This window comes from Callorhinus ursinus, unplaced genomic scaffold (assembly GCF_003265705.2).
Source record: "Callorhinus ursinus isolate GAN/ISIS: 27379988/994484 unplaced genomic scaffold, GSC_fseal_2.0 scaffold1, whole genome shotgun sequence".
In the NCBI taxonomy this organism is placed as follows: domain Eukaryota; kingdom Metazoa; phylum Chordata; class Mammalia; order Carnivora; family Otariidae; genus Callorhinus; species Callorhinus ursinus.
The window spans coordinates 57,829,214-57,849,456 of NW_027397063.1; the positions used below are offsets into that span (position 1 = coordinate 57,829,214).

The 20,243-nt window shown below is 36.3% G+C and overlaps 1 protein-coding gene across 1 annotated transcript in view; it reads left to right on the forward strand.

The window, feature by feature from the left end:
- SLC15A2 (solute carrier family 15 member 2) overlaps positions 1 to 3,286 on the forward strand; it is a 31,726-nt gene extending 28,440 nt beyond the window's left edge. The window contains exons 20-22 of the mRNA XM_025868900.2: positions 1,616 to 1,762; positions 2,359 to 2,463; positions 2,805 to 3,286. Coding sequence (XP_025724685.1) covers positions 1,616 to 1,762; positions 2,359 to 2,463; positions 2,805 to 2,981 — 429 coding nt within the window. The 3' untranslated portion in view covers positions 2,982 to 3,286. The remainder of the gene's footprint in view (positions 1 to 1,615; positions 1,763 to 2,358; positions 2,464 to 2,804) is intronic.
- Positions 3,287 to 20,243: the final 16,957 nt, after the last annotated feature.

The following is a 20,243-nucleotide window of genomic DNA, read 5'->3' on the forward strand; positions in this document are numbered from 1 at the left end:
AGTAGAGACCACAAATTGGAGCCCGGGGGCCCAGTTTTTTCCATAGTCCTGTTTTGTTTGGCCTGCACACTACTGACAAAAGTAACAATAATCCTTAGTAATTGGCAATATTAAAATTCAGGAGATTTCACCTAAGAAGCTGGGTTCTTAACATTTCTTAAAAACAAAATCAGAAGATTTCATAACAGGAATTACCATGTCAGTTGGCTGGTGCTGTAGTGGCTCTATCCTTTAGATGGGACCTGTGCTATCCACTTTACCACAGCCCCCATCATTCCCATTCAGCCGGCTTCATTTTCTTAATTATCTGCCCGTGGGTATTTGAGTATGTGACCTTGATTTAGAAGTTCAGGTCATGGTCTTCCCTTAGCCTAAGAAAACGCAAACATATGCCCATGTATTGTTCACAGTATCAACTGAAGCAAAAGTTACCTTCCTATTTTGAACCGAATGGCCCTTTGACTCAGAGAATCAAGGACATCTGGATACCAGAGCCTTTTGATCTTGCTGTTTTAACTGCCATTTTAATCACATAATATTTTAGATATTATACCCACTACCTAATAATGGTTTCACTCCAAGAAATACATATAATTTTAGAATTTTTATCCTATTTATAACAAATATTAGTAGACATAGACTATATAAAATAAAACCAACCATAGCTAAAAACCTGCATAGTAAAAGTACTTCTAGACAAAGAAATAAAGATTAATCATGTATATTTGGTAAGATAAGCAACAAAAAAATTGACCCTGAAAAAGTTCTTTTTGACCAAAATTCTACAGAAAAACTGCCTTTCTTTCTTTTTTTTTTTTAAGATTTTATTTATTTATTTGACAGAGAGAGACACAGCGAAAGAGGGAGCACAAGCAGGGGGAGTGGGAGAGGGAGAAGCAGGCTTCCTGCGGAGCAGGGAGCCCGATGCAGGGCTCGATCCCAGGACCCTGTGATCATGACCCGAGCCGAAGGCAGACGCTTAATGACTGAGCCACCCAGGCACCCCAAAAATTGCCTTTTTGACATAATTTAAATGTGTAAGATTTGAGTTTAAAAATGATGGCCAATAAATAGAATTTAAAATAGCAGGCAACATTTGATATAGATTTTTCAAAATTGATCAACAAAATCTTTAAGGTTTACTAAGAAAATAATTCATTTTGATAAAAGCAATTTTAGTAAAATAAAAATTTTAATGGAAAATTAAAAACAGTTTAATTGTACTTACATAGAAAATTGGACAAGGAATTAAACTCTTCTCAAGAATGTGCTTTCTGAAAATTCATTGTGTTTGTATAATTCAGATGCCATTTTATATTTAAAATGTTGGCCAGGATCAAAATACCTATAGGTCAAACAGTGGAAATCCAAACTACAATATCAAAATATTCTGCCATTGAAGGACTCAGTCAATAATGGTATCTGAGTGACTGAAGCCAGATAAGTGAGGGCAGTGTTACCAAAAGGAATTTCAAAAAACTGAAATTGTATAGAATTTGCTCAATCTCTTGAAGGATAAAAATACAAAGAGGGGATCGGTATATCACAGAATGCTGTAGATCAGAATATTTACCTGAGACTGCTGATAAGCCCATCTCTTCTTTTCCTCACTAAGAGCACCAATCATGATCCTCAGGCCTGGAAAACGGAAGACATTCCTACCAACAAACTGTCCATTGCATGGCAGCTACCACAATATGCCCTGGTTACAGCTGGGGAGGTCATGTTCTCTGTCACAGGACTTGAGTTTTCTTATTCTCAGGTAGGTTTTTGCAAGTGAAAGTGGAGGTGGATATATTGCTCAGGGAAGAATGAATTTTAATCTTCGCACTCCCTTAAATAGGTATGTGATCCTGGCCAAGACCTCTATATTTTTTGGTCTTAGATTTCATATATATGGCCCTGAACAGAGTCATCTTGACTCCCAGGATCATGGCAGTGCAGCATAGTAACTGATGCTGCTTGGGATCTAGGAAAGCATACTTTAGGAATAAGGATGGTGGAGTCAAATAGCCCAAGTTCAAATTTTGATTGTACAACTTATCGTGTAAACTTGAGCAAGTTAATTATCTCTCTAATGCTATTTTTCTTTATGTGTAAAGTAAGAATACTGATAGAATTTATCTCCTAGGGTATAATAAAGATTATATGATATCATGAATTAAATATTCAATTAAGAGGTCCATCTTATTATTACTGTTGACATTATTATCACCCCTTGAATCAACATGTTAGCTGAAGTTGGAGGGGGAAGGAGTTCAGATTTGGAAACTTGTGGGAAAAGTTTTCTGGACAGATGCATGGGTCATCGGGTGGTGTTAGGGAGTTTGTTTACTCACAAACCTGTGTTCTCTTTAGGCTCCCTCTAGCATGAAATCTGTACTCCAGGCAGCCTGGTTGTTAACAGTCGCAGTTGGGAATATCATCGTGCTTGTTGTGGCACAGTTCAGTGGCCTGGTACAGGTATGGATCTGATGCAAGCAGGAGTCTGTGTCTACCCAAGATTCCCCTTCCAAGTTCCTTTCCTTCCTCTTACCCCACCCCTTTGCCCCCACATTCCCCACTCAGTGCTGTGTGTAAGATGGGTTACATATAAACAGACTTTGCCAGGAAAATGGACATGTAAGAGTGGCAATCATGGCCACCGTAGGCCATATGAGGAGAGGCCAGTGAAGCCATTGTTGTTTTAACAAACTTCTGCCTACATTGATGACCCTGAGTCAGTCTGCTCCCTAGTCCTCATCCTATGAAGATCCATTTAAAGTTTCTTCATATTCTTCTTTTATATTTATTTCTTCCTGCAGTGGGCTGAATTCATTTTGTTTTCCTGTCTCCTGCTGGTGGTCTGCCTGATCTTCTCCATCATGGGCTACTATTATGCTCCTACAAAGCCAGAGGATTTACAGGAGCCAGCAGATAAGCAGATTCCCCCTACCCAAGGGAACATGATCAACCTGGAGACCAAGAAGACAAAGCTCTAATGGCTCCCCGGACTCTTCCTAGACCCCAATTCTGGGCTTTGGTCTTGGTCATCACCATCCTAAGACATTTTTTCTTCTATTTGGTTAGGGAAGAGAAGTAGCATTGTATCTGAGCTGATCTCCTCCACTTTTCTCTCATGATAGAGGCAATTCTAGGACTGGATATTCCAATACATTAAAGAGCAAGTCCCCTGAGACTCTATATCTTCCCATTAATTACTAAACTCTGTAAACATTGTGTAGTATTCCTGAAGCAGGCCTAGCATTTCTAAATGGCCATTAAAAACACAAATGTGTAATTGAAATTAGTCTCTGGGGTTATGCAAAGTTATGTGGGAATCCCTTTACTTGCCATTTAGAACTGATGACTCCACTTTTTAAGGGATTGATTCAGGGGTAAAATTGCAGAATTACAGAAATGGCATTTCAAGTTTCTTCATAAGCAACATAATTGTACTATTCACTAGGACCTCAAGAATTGGTATTTATGGTGCAATCTGGTTCAGGGCCTGGCCTGTCAGCTATCCAGGTTTGATAAGACCTTAGCAAAGTTTTCAGTCCAGGTAGTAGGAAACAAATGACATTTTATTAATACACAGAAGTGTTTTATCTACTAACCCAAACACCCCTTTCTTCATACTGATAGGTCTTTGGAAACCAAATTGAAGTATAAATTGTAGAAATCCTGTTGAGTCTTCTTTAGTACACATTTTTCTTAGGGACTACAGTGTTTCAGCTGGATTATGCTTTGCTGTGGACAGTTTTATGGATACTAATGATAATTTTCCAACCATGCATTTTCAATGTTGTTGGGACAGCTTTTTCTTATTATTATATCATTTCTTGCTTATTGTAACAGATATTTAATAACAACAATATTTTTATGAATCCAACTTCCTTTTTTTATTATTACCCTATTCAGCCTCAAAGTAGTTGGTCTGTTTTGATAAGTTTTTCCTATTTTACTTTTACCATAACTTTAATTTCTTTTTCCACGTTTTTATTATACTTCCAGCTAGTTAACATACAGTGTAATATTCATTTCAGGTGTACAATTTATTGATTTATCACTTACATACAACACCCAGTGCTCATCACAAGTGCGCTCCTTAATCCCCATCACCTTTTTATTTATTTTTATTGTTTTAAAAGATTTTATTTATTTATTTGACAGAGAGAGACACAGCAAGAGAGGGAACACAAGCAGGGGGACTGGGAGAAGGAGAAGCAGGTTTCCTGCCGAGCAAGGAGCCTGATGTGGGGCTCGATCCCAGGACCCTGGGATCATGACCTGAGCCAAAGGCAGACAATGACTGAGCCACCCAGGCACCCCTCCCCATCACCTTTTTAACCCATCCCCCTGCCCACCTCCCCTCTGGTAACCATCAGTTTGTACTTTATAGTTAAGAGTATGTTTTTTGGATTGCCTCTCTTTCCTGCTCACCATATTCATTTGTTTTGTTTCTTAAATTCTACATATGAGTGAAATCATATGATATTTGTCTTTTTCTGACTGACTTATTTCACTTAGCATAATACACCCTAGCTCCATCCATGCTGTTGCAAATGGCAAGATTTCATTCTTTTTATGACTGAATAATAGTCTCTCTCTATATTATATATATATATCTTTATCCATTCATTGGTCCCATAACTTTTAAATGCCATTTCTTCATTTAGGCCTGGGAATTCCCTGTTTACTAAAAAAAAAATTACAACATTCTAGGTTTAAGCTTGTAAAATGGTGATGCTAGGTGGAGGGGCTTGTCCCATATAAAGATCCCATCAAAATCTGTAGGGAAGTACAAGAGTGGTAGAACATGAGGGGTTTTTGTTTCTGTGTTAATTAAAAAGGTGAAAAACATTACCTTGCATGCAGTGAATGAACCAGTGGACAGGCATGGGGATATCATTACACTACTGTGTATTTCTAGGGAAAAAAATTCAAAACCACTATACCATATAGCCTTATTTCCATTGGTTTTGCTCTGTCATCTAGAACTGTGTTGAGTCTCACATAGTAAATGTAACAAATAAGAGAAGTTGCTCCAGTTTCCCAAGTGTTACATACTTTAGTTTTAGTGACCATGGTTTCAGAAATAACAAAGTGACAGCAACACCATTCAGTTTCCCCAGATAGTGTGCTGTGAACCTGACCCTACTTCTTCAGAAGAGAGCAGCCTTAACTCAATCTGTCCTATGAGGTATTGTTTCAAGAGAAGTTAGTTCTCTGTGAATGAAAGTTTCTATGCACAAATAAATTTTGGGAATGAGGCATATTATATCCTCTTTCATAGTAAAGATTCTGGGAAATTCTGCAGTAAAAACACAAGACACTTTGTTTAGCCTCAAATGGTATAGTATTCTGAAGAACATTGGTTTGGGAAAAACTGTGGTAGGCAATTCTTCACTATGCTGAACTGAAACCTTCCTCTCTGAAACCTCCTACCCTTGGTTCTTTCTTTCATAGCTAACAAGAATAAGCATAACCCCCTCTCATGTGGCAGATTTTTTGCTATTTGGGGAGAGCTTTTATGTCTCTTCAGTCATCAAGTGGATATACATCAAGTTTAAGATTCTCAGTTCTGTTAATGGGCCTTCACAGGACACCTTTCAACACCCTGTTTTACCTCTTCTGAAAAATATATTAGCCACTCTGGAAAATGGTATGGAGGTTCCTCAAAAAGTTAAATATCCTACAACCCAGCAATTGCACTACTAGGTATTCATCCAAAGGATACAAATATAGTGATTCGAAGGGGCACATGCACCCCAATGTTTATAGCAGCAACGTCCACAATAGCCGAACTATGGAAAGAGCACCAGATGTCTATTGACAGATGAATGGATAAAGAAGATGTGGTATATATATATATAACATATATATATATATAATGGAATATTACTCAGCCATCAAAAAGAATGAAATCTTGCCATTTGCAATGACATGGATGGAACTAGAGGGTATTATGCTAAGCAAAATAAGTCAGAGAAAGACAAATACCATATGATTTCACTCATGTGGAATTTAAGAAACAAAACAGATGAACATAGGGAAAAGGAAGGAAAAATAAAATAAGATGAAAATAGAGAGGGAGGCAAACCATAAGAGATTCTGAACTCTGGGAAACAAACTGAGGGTTGCTGGAGGGGAAGTGGGGGGGTGGGGTAATTGGGTGATGGGCATTAAGGAGGGCACTTGATGTAATGAGCATGGGGTGTTATATGCAACTGATGAATCACTAAATTCTACCCCTGAAACTAATAATACGATATATGTTAACGAAATTGAATTTAAAGAAAAAATAAAAAATGTAGCAGTGGCTCAGAATCCCTCTTAAGATGTGATACCTAGAGCCAAATACACTTCCAGAAGTGGTCTGACTAGAAGAACTAAGATCAGCCTTTCTCTAAACTATATACTTCTGTAAATACAGCCTTAGGTAACATTAGATGTTTTTGGCATCTATACCATAATATAAGCTTAGATTCCAACCAGATGGTTGCCTCAAATCTCCAGGTTTTAAGAAAGCTATTGCTTATCCAAATACATCTTTGAGTTCCACTATGTGCCATTCACCAAATTAAGTACTGGCAAAACAAAAATGAATAATATACTCTACCTGTGTGGGAAGTTACCTCACTTATCTTTACTGACTGTAAAGATCCTACAAAGTACAGAGGCCTTGAAGAAGTTATGGTATATTGAGGAAGAAGAAGAAGGACAGTATTACAGGGCTGCAATAATATTTAAAGAGGTAAAGGATGCATTTAGCAGAAGCTATGGACCAGATGATGTGTGCCTTGTGATTATGGTAAGACATTTTGATGTTATTCTAAGTGAGATGTGAAACCATTGGAGGTTTAGAACATGGGAATGACACAGTCTGATTCTACAGTTAGGGTAACTCTGGCTGCTGAGTGGAGAATTGTCTGTAGGCAGGAGGGAATGGAAGCAGGGATTCCAATTAGAAGACTTTTGTAATAGTCCAGGCAAAAAACAATTGTGACTTGGACAAGGTTGTAGCAGTGGAAGTAGGAAGAAATGGTTTGACTTGGAATTGAACTTTAAGTAGGACTGACATGATTTGAGTATGGTTTGCATATATGGTTTAAAAGAAAGAAATCAATGTTGACTCTTAGCTTTGGGGTCCTGAGTAATGAGGATGAATGATGGTGCAATTTGGGGGGAGTAGGAAAAGTAGGGTTAAGAGTACTTGTGGGGCATAAAGTAACTAAGAATTTTGTTTTGTGTATGTGGAACTTCAGATGCCAATTTGGTGTCCAGTTGGAGATGTTGAGCTGGCAGTTTCATGAATCTGAAGTTTAGTTAAGAGGCTGGAGCTGGAAATATAAACTTGAGAGTCATCAGTATATAAATGGTATTTAAAGGAATGAGATTTGATGAGATATCCCAGGAAGTGAATGTATACAGGGAAGAGGTTCAAGGACTAGTACTGGGATTTTCTAATATTAGAGGTCAAGAGGTATATGAGTCTAGACTTAAGTTATATTACAAAGCTGTAGTAATCAAAACAGGATGGTACTGGCCAAAAATAGATACATAGGGGCCCCTGGGTGGCTCAGTAGTTAAGCGTCTGCCTTCAGCTCAGGTCATGATCCCAGGGTCCTGGGATCGAGCCCTGCATCAGGCTCCCTGCTCGGCGGGAAGCCTGCTTATCCCTCTCCCACTCCCCCTGCTTGTGTTCCTTCTCTCGCTGTGTCTCTCTGTCAAAAATAAATAAAATCTTAAAAAAAATAGATACATAGATCAGTGGAACAGAATAGAAAATCCAGAAATAACAATTATATGGTCAACTAATCTTCAACAAAGCAGGAAAGAAAATCCAATGGGAAAAAGACAGTCTTTTCAACCAATGGTGTTGGGAAAACTGGACAGCAACATGCAAAAGAATGAAACTAAACCACTTTATTACATCATACACAAAAATAAATTCAAAAATGAATTGAAGACCTAAATGTGGCACCTAAACTGTAAAAATCTTAAAAAAGAGCACAGGCAGTAATTTCTCTGACATTGGCCATAGCAAATTTTTCTAGATAGGTCTCCTGAGGCAAGCGAAACAAAAGCAAAAATAAACTATTGGGAGTTCATCAAAATAAAAAGCTTCTACACAGCAAAGGAAGCAGTCAACAAAACTAAAAGGAAACCTATGGAATAGGAGAAGATATTTGCAAATGGCATAGCTGATAAACGGTTAGTATCCAAAATGTATAAAGAATTTATAAAACCCAACACCCCAAAAAACAAATAATCCTATTAAAAATGGGCAGAAGACATAAACAGACATTTCTTCAAAGAAGACATACAGATGGCCAACAGACACATGAAGAGATACTCAACATCACTCATTAACAGGGAAATACAAAACAAAACTACAGAGAGATATCATCTTACACCAGTCAATGGCCAAAATTAACAAGACAGGAAACAACCGGTGTTGACGAGGAAGCAGAGAAAAGGGAACCCTCTTATACTGTTGGTAGGAATGCAAACTGGTGCAGCCACTCTGGAAAACAGTATGGAGGTTCCTCAAAAAGGTAGAAATAGAACAATGCTATGATCCAGCAATTGCATTACTAGGTATTTACTCAAAGGATAGAAATACTAATACAAAAGGATACATGCACCCCGATGTTTATGGCAGCATTATTGATGATAGTCAAATTGTGCAAAGAGCCCAAATATTCAGTGACTGATGAAGGGCTAAAGAAGATAGTATATATACTAATGGAATATTACTCAGGCACCGAAAAGAATGAAATCTTGCCATTTGCAACGATGTGGATAGAGCTAGTGTGTATAACACTAAGTGAAATAAATCAGTCAGAGAAAGACAAATATCATATGATTTCATTTGTATGTGAAATTTAAGAAATGAAACAAACACAGAGGAAAAAGAAAAACCAAGAAAAAGACTCTTACCTATAGAGAACAAACTGATGGTTACTGGAGGGGAGGTGGGTGGGGGATGGGTTAAATAGGTGATGGGGATTAAGGAGAGCACTTGTGATGAGTACAAGGTGTTGTATGTAAGTGCTGAATCACTAAATTCTACATGGGAAACTAAATTTGTACTGTATTTATAATACAGTAAATATATTTAATTAATTTAGTAATTAATTTAGTATATAATTAATTTAATATGTATAATTAATTAATTAATTATAATACAATAAAATATAATTTCCACTGGAAATTAAATAAAAACTTGAAAAGAAAAACACATGTACATTTAGAGACACATAAAAAAATAAAAGAAAATTTAAAAAACAACAACAACAACACTTCATTGCTCTCTATTCACTCCAAAGATAAACTTCTAATTCCTCAACCAGGCCATCTGACCTGGCCCTTATTATAGAGTTTATTATAATAGCAGATGTCTCCTGCTATGATTATTGATTTGTCTACTTCTATTATACCTATCTGGGCTCATCCCCGCCACTGGCTCTTGTCAAGTTGCATACTCCCACCCTCAACAGAGATCCACTAAGATTTTCATCAGGATTTTATTGCATTTATAGATCAGTTGGGGGAGAGTCGGCATATTTACCATATTGAGTCTTCCAAACTTTGAATCTCTCTCTTTTTTTTAATGTCCTTCCTCTACTTTCTTTGTATTTAATTTGCTTTTCCCTTTCTAATTTCTTGAGATGGAGACTTAGATCATTTATTCTCATTCTCTCTTCATTTTATAATTTGTGTGTTTAGGATAGTAACGTTTTTTAACTTCATTAACTTCCTCTAATTACAACTTGAGCTGCAACCCATTAGTTTTATTTTTTGTTTTGCTTCTATCCTGTACCTCTCCATTTTCATCATATTTGTGTTTAAAATACCATTCAAATGTCACTATTTTTATGAGGTCTTCTCTAATACACCACTGAGATACCATGATTGTTGCAACCTCTCAGGCTCAGTAGTGGTCTATTTGTTATTTGGTGGAAGACATTCTCATCATTTTCTGTCTCATAGCACAGGTATGTTGTTTTGTTTTATTTCCTCTGCTCATCTGCAGGATCCTCTTAGTTTTTATATGTTGTATTTTCATTATAATCAAGTTTAAAATACTCTTTAATTTCCTTTGTGATTTCTTCCTTGACCTATAGGTTGTTTATGAATGTACCACTTAATTTTAAAGCATTTGAAGATAGTCTATATTATCCTTTTTATTATTAATGTCTACTTTAATCCCACTGTGATCAGAGAATATATTTATAATAAAATGAAATCCTACAAAACTTGTTGAGGCTTGTTCTATAAGCCAGCATATCGTCCAGGTCACTTTTGGTAAATAGTGCATGCACACTTAAAAAAATATGCATTCTGTCATTTTCAGAGGCAATGTTCCTTATTTGTCACAGCAAATGGCTCCTGCTATGATTGTAGATTTGTCTACTTCTGTCTAATTTTACTTTATATATTTTGAAACTATGTTGTGGGTGCATATAGACTTAAAAATTTTATATCATCTGTGGTGAATTGATTTTATTATTATTATGTCATGTCCCTCTTTATCTCTACTAAAGCTTATTGCCTTAAAATCTACTGTATTGAACATTAATATAGCTAAATCTGTTTCTTTTAGCTAATATTTGCATGGGATAAATTTTTCTATCTTTTTACTTTCCATCTTTCTTTGGTTTTACCCTTAAGGTATGTCCCTTATAGGCACCATATGTTTAAAAAAAAAAATCCAGTGCAAGTCTTCCAACTGGAATTTTTAGTCTGTTTATATTTAATACAATCATTGGTATATTTAAGTTTTATCTACCATCTTTTTTTCTATTTTTTCTATTTTCTGTTCTACTAGCCTATACTATATCTCTTTTGCTTTCCTTTTCTGCTTTCTTTTTAATCGACTATTTTTATTCCATTTTCTCCACTATTAACTTTTACTGGTTATACATTCTTTTATTTATTTTTTTATCTAGTGATTATCTTTGGGATCATTACATATACCCTGGGCTTCTTACAGTGAATACACATGATTAATGTAACCACTACCATGGCAACTCTTGTATTTTAGAACACTGTAATTTCATTTACTCTCTTCTACCTTTTGTGTTATTGTTTTTATGAATTTTAATTCTAATACATGTTGGATCCCACAAGATAATATTATTGTTTGATACACTCAATATTCATTTAGATTTATTTACATATTTACTCTTTCTGTTTTCATTCCTTCCTTCATTTGCATGCTTTTATCTGGGATCATTTCCCTTCTTCCTGAAGAACTCTCTTTGGTTGCTCTTTAGTGCAGCTCTTCTGGGAATGTATTCTCAGTTTTTGCTAATTGAAAAAAAAAATTCTCCTCTATTTTTGAAGGATATTTTTGTTGTTGTGTTTTGAGGGTTCACATTTCTAGATTAGTGGTTATTTTTTTTCACATCTTATATTCTGGCTTCCATTATTCTGTTAAAAAGTCAGCACCAAATCAATTAAGAATTGAAGGGAATATTTTCCCCCCTCTGGCTGCTATAAATTTCTTTTTACTTTGGTTTTTATTAGTATTACTATGATGTGCCATGATGTGATTTTCTTTATATTCATCCTGCTTGGAGTTTGCAGGGCTTCCTGAATTAGTGACTTGATGTCTTTCTTCAGTTTTGAAAAAAAAAATTGCCATTATGTCTTGAAATATTACCTCTGTCCTATTATCTATCTATTTCTCTGTCTCTCCGTCTTTGTGTCTCTTTCTGTCTCTTTCTCTCCCTCTCTCCTTGTCCCACTCCCTCTTCTTCCTTCTTCCTGTCTCTTTTTCTCCCCTTCTGGGACTCTAATTACATGAAACTAGAATATTTCATGCTATTCTTTTTGTTTCTTCTGTTATTTTCTATATTTTGACATTCTTTATCCTCTCTGTGATAAGAGCTACTACTGAAGGAAACTGACCTGACTTGGAGCATCTCAGAAAAGTTCTATGCTTTGACGTTGTTAAAAAAAAAATCAACCAGCAGCAAAATGGTCAAGATCAGCATCACAGCTGCCTAGGACCACACTATAGGCTGAAGCAACAAGAGATCAGCAAAATATTTAAAAGGAGAGCTGGGGAACAAGAGAGCCATAGGGAGCTTCAGAATGCCCATTCCATTATTCTTTCCCGAATTCTCAAGCCTCATTCTGTTATCATTTCCTTTCTGTTTAGAGAACTTCCTTTAGCCATTCTTACTGGTAGGTCTGCTGGTGACAAATATTCTTAGTTTTCTTCTTTTGAGAATGCCTTTATTTCCCCGTCATTCCTGAAGTATATTTTTCCTAGATATAGAAATAGGGTTAACAGTTCCTCTCTTTCAGCACTTGGAAACTGTTATGCCAGTTCCTTTTGGCCTCCATAGTTCCAGACAAAAATTTGCTGTCTAGGACATGGGCAGAATCACTTTGTATAGTCAATAAATGGTTTAATACATCAAAAAAAATTGCTGCCATTTGAACCATTTTTCTATTATAGACAGTGCATAATTTCTCTGTAACTGCTTTCAAGATTTTTATTCATTTCTGGTTTTTTTTTTTTTTTTGATGTGTGATTATGATGTGCTGTGGCTTGGATTTTTTTCCTTTTGGTTTCTTCTTTTTGTGGTTCCTAAACTTTCTTTCACCAAATTTGGAAATTTTACAGCCTTTGGATATTTCTTTGAATATTTTTCCAGTCTCATTCTCTTTCTCTTGTGTTTCTGGGATTCTGATGGCATGAATGTTAGATATTTTGTTATTGTGCCACAGGCCCCTGATGCTCTGTTCATTTGTTGTTATTCAAATTGCATAGCTTCTCTTAATCTGTTCCTTTATTAATCTTTTTTCCTCTGTCATCTCTAATCTACTTTAAGCACATCCAGTGAGTTTTCTTTCATTTATTATAATTTTGTTTTACAATTTCTCTTTGTTTTTTTTTTTAAGATTTTATTTATTTGTTTGACAGAGAGAGACACAGCAAGAGAGGGAACACAAGCAGGGGGAGTGGGAGAGGGAGAAGCAGGCTTCCCGCAGAGAAGGTAGCCCAATGCGGGGCTCGATTCCAGGACCCTGGGATCATGACCTGAGCCGAAGGCAGATGCTTAACAATTGAGCCATCCAGGCGCCCCTCTTTGGTTCTTTTCTCATAGCTTTATTTCTTTGCTAAGACTTTCTGGTTTTTTTCATTTGTCTCAAGAGCATAATTGCTAATTGAAACATTTTTTACGATTGCTGCTTTACAGTCCTTGTCAGATAATTCCAACATCTGAGTCATCCCACTGACATCTGCTAATTGTCTTTTTTCATTCAAGTTGTAATTGGTTGAGGAATGAAAGTTCAACTTCCTGCTCAGTTCCACAGACACTGTAGTGGAGGAGACAGTTTTTCCATTAGTGTTTGGCTGGAGTAGGATGGGGATTGTCAAAATGTTTCATGTTCTGCTACATTGTTCTTTTTCCAGTTCTTTGGCGAGGGGGGACAGCCACTATGGAGTACATTTTTGGCTGCACCTGTTGGTAGTTTCAGCTAAAGCCTTCTCCATCCCCCTGTACCAGATATATAGAAAATAAAAAGAAACCCAGGGAATTACCAAGCCAAATCAGGAGCAAGAGTCCTGCATGGCAAAAAAAAAAAAAAAAAAAAAAAAAAAAAAAAAAAAAACCAAGGGAAATAACAAAAAAAAAAAGGAAAAAGAAACCTTAAAGAAAAAAAAAAAAAAAAAAAAAAAAAAGTTACAAAATTGCACTAATGTTTATTAGTGAAAACCTGGCAGAATATACATGGAACTGAATTCCAGGGTACTGCATTAGGGGTGAAGGAAGATAAATTTCAATTAGGCTGAAATTATTAGATAGGTGCACTTACCAGAAACTCTGGAATCAATGTGCTATCACACAGTTGACAGAGTTATAATTATTTTCACTTTTTGTTGTTTGTAGGCTGAAAATTGGATTCACTTCTGGCTTATGCGGAGTTGAGATGCCAGAAATCCTCTGTAGAGGAAGGAATAAACAGATTTATTAGAGAGTGGGGCGCCTGGATGGCTCAGTCAGTTGGGCATCTGACTCTTAGTTTCAGCTCAGGTCGTGGTCTCAGGGTCATGGGATTGAGCTCTGCCCCAGGCTCCCAGGCAGTGGCAGTACTGGAGATTCTCTCCCTCTTCATCGGCCCCCTCCCCCTCTCTCTCTCGTGCTCTGTCTCTCTCCCTCTCTCTCTGTCTCCCTCTCTCTCTCTGAGATAAATGAATGAATCTTTAAAAGAAAAAAAGATTTAGGGAGATAACAGCATAGAGTGGATCTGTCATGTATTACCTACTCAGCCATCCCAGCCCTGAGGACATGCCTGTCACAAATAACATGGAGAAATGCATTAATGAAGGTAGTACCAACATATTTGAAAAGCACCATAGTGGCTGTCTTCTGTAGGTCAGAGATGAAGGTGGCAAATACTGATACTGAGATGGGTTCTATGATTTCAATAAGGTATATGATATCTCAGGGTGGCAGAGACTAGTAAGTAGCACCAAATTATCAGAAACAACTTGGGCTGGTTACTTAAGTAGACAGAAGAGCGGGTGGGGCAATCATAATGGTTTGACTCACAGGGATATTTGGAATTAAATAAATGATCATAGGGTCCCCAGTGCTGAAATAGGAAGGTCATCATGTTTACCTAGGTAAAGAAAACTCTGTGGAGTAAAGGCCCTTTGGTAAGCATTATATAGGACACAAATATTCTAATACTCTGAATTCATTCTGAGAGATCCCTTCACATACCTTTTTCTCCAGACCAACTTGTTATCAATTCTCATATCATTCCTTTCATGTCCCTGACTGTGCTGCCAAATCATTAGCCTCTATCCATGTATTACTATAGAGCTGCTCCTTTGGCAGCTTTCATTTGGGCAAAATGGGCAATGAGGTGTCATGCTTAGGATTCTGCCCACTGATTAGAATTACGTTTCCTTTTTTGCAGGGCCACGAACTTGGTGGGGCTGCTGCATTGCAGAAGTCATCACCAACTGTCATACAAAACCATCTACAGAATAGGCTCAGATTTCTTCTGGCCATAGAGAGCACTGCATGTGGCTTAAGCCAAGAATGAGAGCAGGATGGCAGTGCAATGGGAATAGACGCACCAGGATTAAGAGCCACCTGCTCATCCAATTTACACTTGCTCAAGCTGAGTCCCAAATATACCACATGATAAAGGAGTATTGCTGGACATGACTGATTCTATGGCTTGGTAGATAAAACACTCAATTCATGTGGGGCAACTGGTGTTCCATAGTCAAATGAGTATTCAGTCTCTACCACAGCCCAGTAGCAAGCCAAGAGCTATATCTCAAAACGAGGATAATCACTATTTAAAACAGGCGTGATTTTGCTCCAAAACCCTATGGGCCTCTATGCTGAATCTCCTATCCGAGCTTCCAGAGTCCATAGCACATTTGATCATGGATATTTTAAAAACCACTGGGCTCGCTGGTCATAAAGAGGGTGACCATATAATCTATCATCCAAACTAGGACAGTCTTGAAAGTGAAAGGAGGCACTAGTAATAAATACACTGGGACAATAGGCATAAATTAAAACTATCCTGAGATATAATGTCATTCAGTCGTAGTAGCCAAGTGATTAATTTGTTTGCTTTGCATCCTTGACCAGCCAGAGTGCACACTGAAAGGAATTCAGGAAATTTTGACAGAGAGCTCTCAATTCTAAAATATCCTGGATTAGTGGATTAGGTCATTGAATTTCAAGGTAAGACATCTTTAAGTATCCAGGCAGAAAAAAGTAAATATTTAGTCAGTTCTCAAACAATAGTATGCATGAGAAACATCTCATAGTTTGTTAAAACGGTCCTGGACTCTCTACCCAAAGTTCCTAATTCAGTAGCCGTAAGATGGGGTCTGATAATTTGCATTTTAACAAATTCCCATGTGATGTTGATGCTGCTGATCTGGGACCATATTTTAAGAGCCATTGATCTACAGAGAAGAGAAAAAATATCCCCACGGACCGTCCTCAGTCTTTTGCACATCAGAATTCAACACCAAAATATAATGGGGCAACTGCTACAATATTCTAAAGGAAAATTAGACCAAGATGTGGTTGAAATTGTAAGGACCTGACAGCTTTCATAAACATGAACAAACAAGTAAAATTGCCTTTATGAGAACCTCTTGCAAAAGCTATGCAATGATGAAGTCCTGATAAGAAAAGATGAATACAAATAACTTGGGAATGGAGAAGTTGCATGAAATATAAAACCAATACTAATTATGAGAATTATGATTGTAAAATAAATGTTATAACTGATAAAATATACATTTATGTAGACAAACTAACATATCTCATCTATAAGAAATAAAATATGTAAATTTGAGGTTCCTTTTTTTTTTTAAGATTTTACTTATTTATTTGACAGAGAGAGACACAGCAAGAGAGGGAACACAAGCAGGGGAAGTGGGAGAGGGAGCAGGGAGCCCGATGTGATCCGATATGGGCCTCGATCCCAGGACCTTGGGATCATAACCTGAGCTGAAGGCAGACGCTTAACAACGGATCCACCCAGGCACCCCTTGAGTTTCTTTTTTTAAAAGATTTTATTTATTTATTAGAGAGCCTGAGCAGCGGGGGGGAGGGGGAGGTGCTGAGTAGTTCATATCTTGAAGTAGTTAACTTAAAATGAACTCTCTCCTCCATGATATTGAGACAGGAACTGCTTTTGATTTTTAAGATACCTGTATCTTTGTATCTGTTTTGTAGAAATTGAAAAATAACCTTGAATAAAAATTATATCTTCTTTGGGTTTTTAAAAATAAATATAACTGGGAACTATGTTTACTTTGACAACAAAACCAAATCAAGAGTTGAGCAGAGATTACAGGGAATGTGAGAATGGCTAGCATTTGAAACCTGGGGTTTTAAAGCACAATGATTCCTATCTGCTCAACATTTTCTTTTGTCTTTTTTCATAATACAGGAGGGCTCTTTTCAAAAATAAGATCTCTTCAAGTGAAATATTTGAAGTTTAATGATTCTTCCAGTTTTGCTTCAATTTCCCTTTTTCCGATAGAAAAGAAAAAATTTTTAAATTAAAACTAGTATTCATATGAACACATTTTAAAAGGATTTTTTATCACTCATTATATATCAGAGAACACGTTTTGTAATGACGTTTGACCTACTATACTTAAGATTTCTATTAAGGTATAGTACGTATCATAGAATTTACCCACTATAAGCAACACAGTTTCATGATTTTTAGTAAGTTTACAAGGTTGTGCAACCATCACCATAATCCAATTTTAGAACATTTCCATCACCCCAAAAAGAAACTTCTTGTCCATTTGCAGTCAATTCCTGTTCCAACCCCAGTCCTAGGCAACCACTAACTTATTACTATCTATATAGATTTGCCCTTTCTGGACATCTCATATAAATGGAATCATATGATTTGTGGTCTTTTGTATCTGGCTTCTTTCACTTAGCATAATATTTTTGAAGTTCAAACATGTTGTAATATGTATCAGTGCTTTGCTTTTCTTTATTACTGAATAGAATTCCATTGTATGGCTATACCACATTTTGTTCATCTGTTCACCAGTTGATGGAAATCTGGGTTTTTTCTACTTTTTTTGTTATCATAAATAAGACTTCTATGAACATTCATATATGTTTTTATGTAATTTCCCTTGGGTAATAACAAGAAGTGGAATTTCTGTGTTGTATGGTAAATTTATGTCTAATATACATTTTTTAATTGCCAAAAGGCTTTCAAAGCAGTCACATCATTTCACATTTCCATCAGCAACTACGAAGATTTCCATTTCTTCACATCTATGCTACCACTTACTATTGTCTGTCTCTTTTATTATCGTCATTCTAGTGGGTTTGAAGTGGTGTCTCATTGTGGTTTTAATTTGTATTTTCCTAATGATAATAATATTATATAGAACATCTTTTCATGTGTTCATTAGCCATCTTTATATTTTCCTTTGTGAAATCTCTATTCAAATCTTGTCTATTTTTAAAAATCTTGTTTGTCTTACTGAGTTGTACGATTTCTTTATAGATTATGGTTAGAAATATTTTTATCAAGGATTTGTGAGTATATTCTCTAAGTTTGTGGTTTGTATTTCTATTTCCTTAATGGTGTCTTTTGAAGTCAAAATTAAATTTTGATGAAGTCCAATTTATAATTTTTTTCCTTTAAGGATTATGCTATTGGTGTCAGATCTAAGGACACAAAGGTTTTCTTCTATCTTTTTCTCTAAATGTTTTACAGTTTTAACTCTTACATTTAGACTGTTATCCATTTTGAATTAATTATTTGCATATGTATGAAGGGTCTAAGTCCATCTTTTTAAATGTAGCTATCCAAATGACCTAGCACCATTTGTAGAAAAGACAATCCTTCCCTCACTGTTGCCTAAACAGCTTTGTAAAAAGTAAAAAAATCAATTTACCATAAATGTAAAGATTTATTTCTGGACTCTCAATTCTGTTCCACTGATCAGTATGTCAGTACCACACTCTCTTAACTACTATAGCTTTATAGTACATTTTAAAATTGGAAGGTATAAGTCCTCCAATTTTGTCTTCCAAGATTGTTTTTACTCTGCTGGGAACCAGGATTACGTATCTGGACCAACTCCCACTTGTTCATGGTGTATAATTATTTTTATGTATTAAGATATTTGGTAATATTCTGTTAAGGATTTTTGCATCTAAGTTCAGGAGGGATGTTTGTTCGTAGTTTTCTTTTTTTTTTTTTGTAACGACTTTTGCGATGGCTTTGCACTGTCCTTCTTAAATGAACGGGGAGTATTTCCTCCTCTTCTGGAAAGGATTGTGTAAAGTTAGTGTTAATTATACCTCTAAAGTTGTGCTACAATTCTCCAGTGAGACTATCTGGGTCTGGAGATTTCATTTCAGAGAGCTCTTAATTGAAAATCCGATTTCTTGAGGTGGCAGCGCTTGTGGTGAATTGAGCAGAGCCCACGGACAGGATGTTGGTGTTGGTATTAGGAGACCCACATATCCCATGTGAGTTTGCCAGCTAAAAAAACTCCTGGTGCCAGGAAAGATTCAGCACACTCTCTGTACTGGAAACCTTTGCACCAAAGACAGTTATGACTATCTCAAGATTCTGGCCTGTGATATTCATATTGTAAGAGGAGACTTTCACGAGAATCTGAATTATCTAGAACAGAAAGTTGTAACTGTTGGGCAGTTCAAAATCGGTTTGATCCATGGGCATCAAGTTATTCCATCTTGATTTATTTATAACTTTTTTTAGAAACTTTTATTTATTTTTTATTGTTATGTTTAGTTAGCCAACATATAGTACATCATTAGTTTTTGATGTAGTGTTCAACAATTCATTAGTTGCGTATAAAACCCAGTGCTCGTCACAACACGTGCCCTCCTTAATACCCGTCATCCAGTTACCCCATCCCCCCCCCCCCCCTCCCTTCTGTAACCCTCTGTTTGGTTCCTGGAGTCCAGAGTCTCTCATGGTTTGTCTCCCTCTCTTGTTTCTTCCCATTCGGTTTTCCCTCCCTTCCCTTATGATCCTCTGCACTGTTTCTTATATTCCACATATGATTGAAACCATATGATAATTGTCTTTCTCTGCTTATTTCACTTAGCATAATCCCCTCCAGTTCCATCCATGTTGATGCAAATGGTAGGTATTCATCCTTTCTGGATGGCTGAGTAATACTTTTGAGTTTGTCTCTCTGTATAATTTTCATAGTGGTTGCTGTGGGTGCTACTTCTAACAATGTACTGGTATTTACATTTATCACTTTAGATGAAAAATAGAAACTTCACTTCCATTTAGGTCTCTTTACCTTTCCCACCTTTAAATATCATAGTTTTAGTATTAGTATTATAATTTTTGTTTCAATAGTCAATATGATTTATAAAACTCATAAGGAAATGAACTGTCTATTGTATAGACTCATATTTCGTTCTATTGTTTCTTCTTGATTCCCAATGCTGTAAGTTTCCTTTGGTCATTTCCTTTGTTTGAAGAACTTCAGTCTTTCCAGGATAGGTCTGCTAGTCACAGAATCTTAACTTTCACTCATCTATGAATGTTTTTATTTTCCCTTCATTTCTAAAAAATAGCTTTTCCTGATAATTACGGTTAACAGTTCTTTTCTTTCAGCACTTAAAAAACATTTTGTCATTTCCTTCTTCATGGTTCTACATAAGAAATCCACTTAAATTAGTGTTTCCTTGCAGAGAATGCTTTGTTTTCTCTGG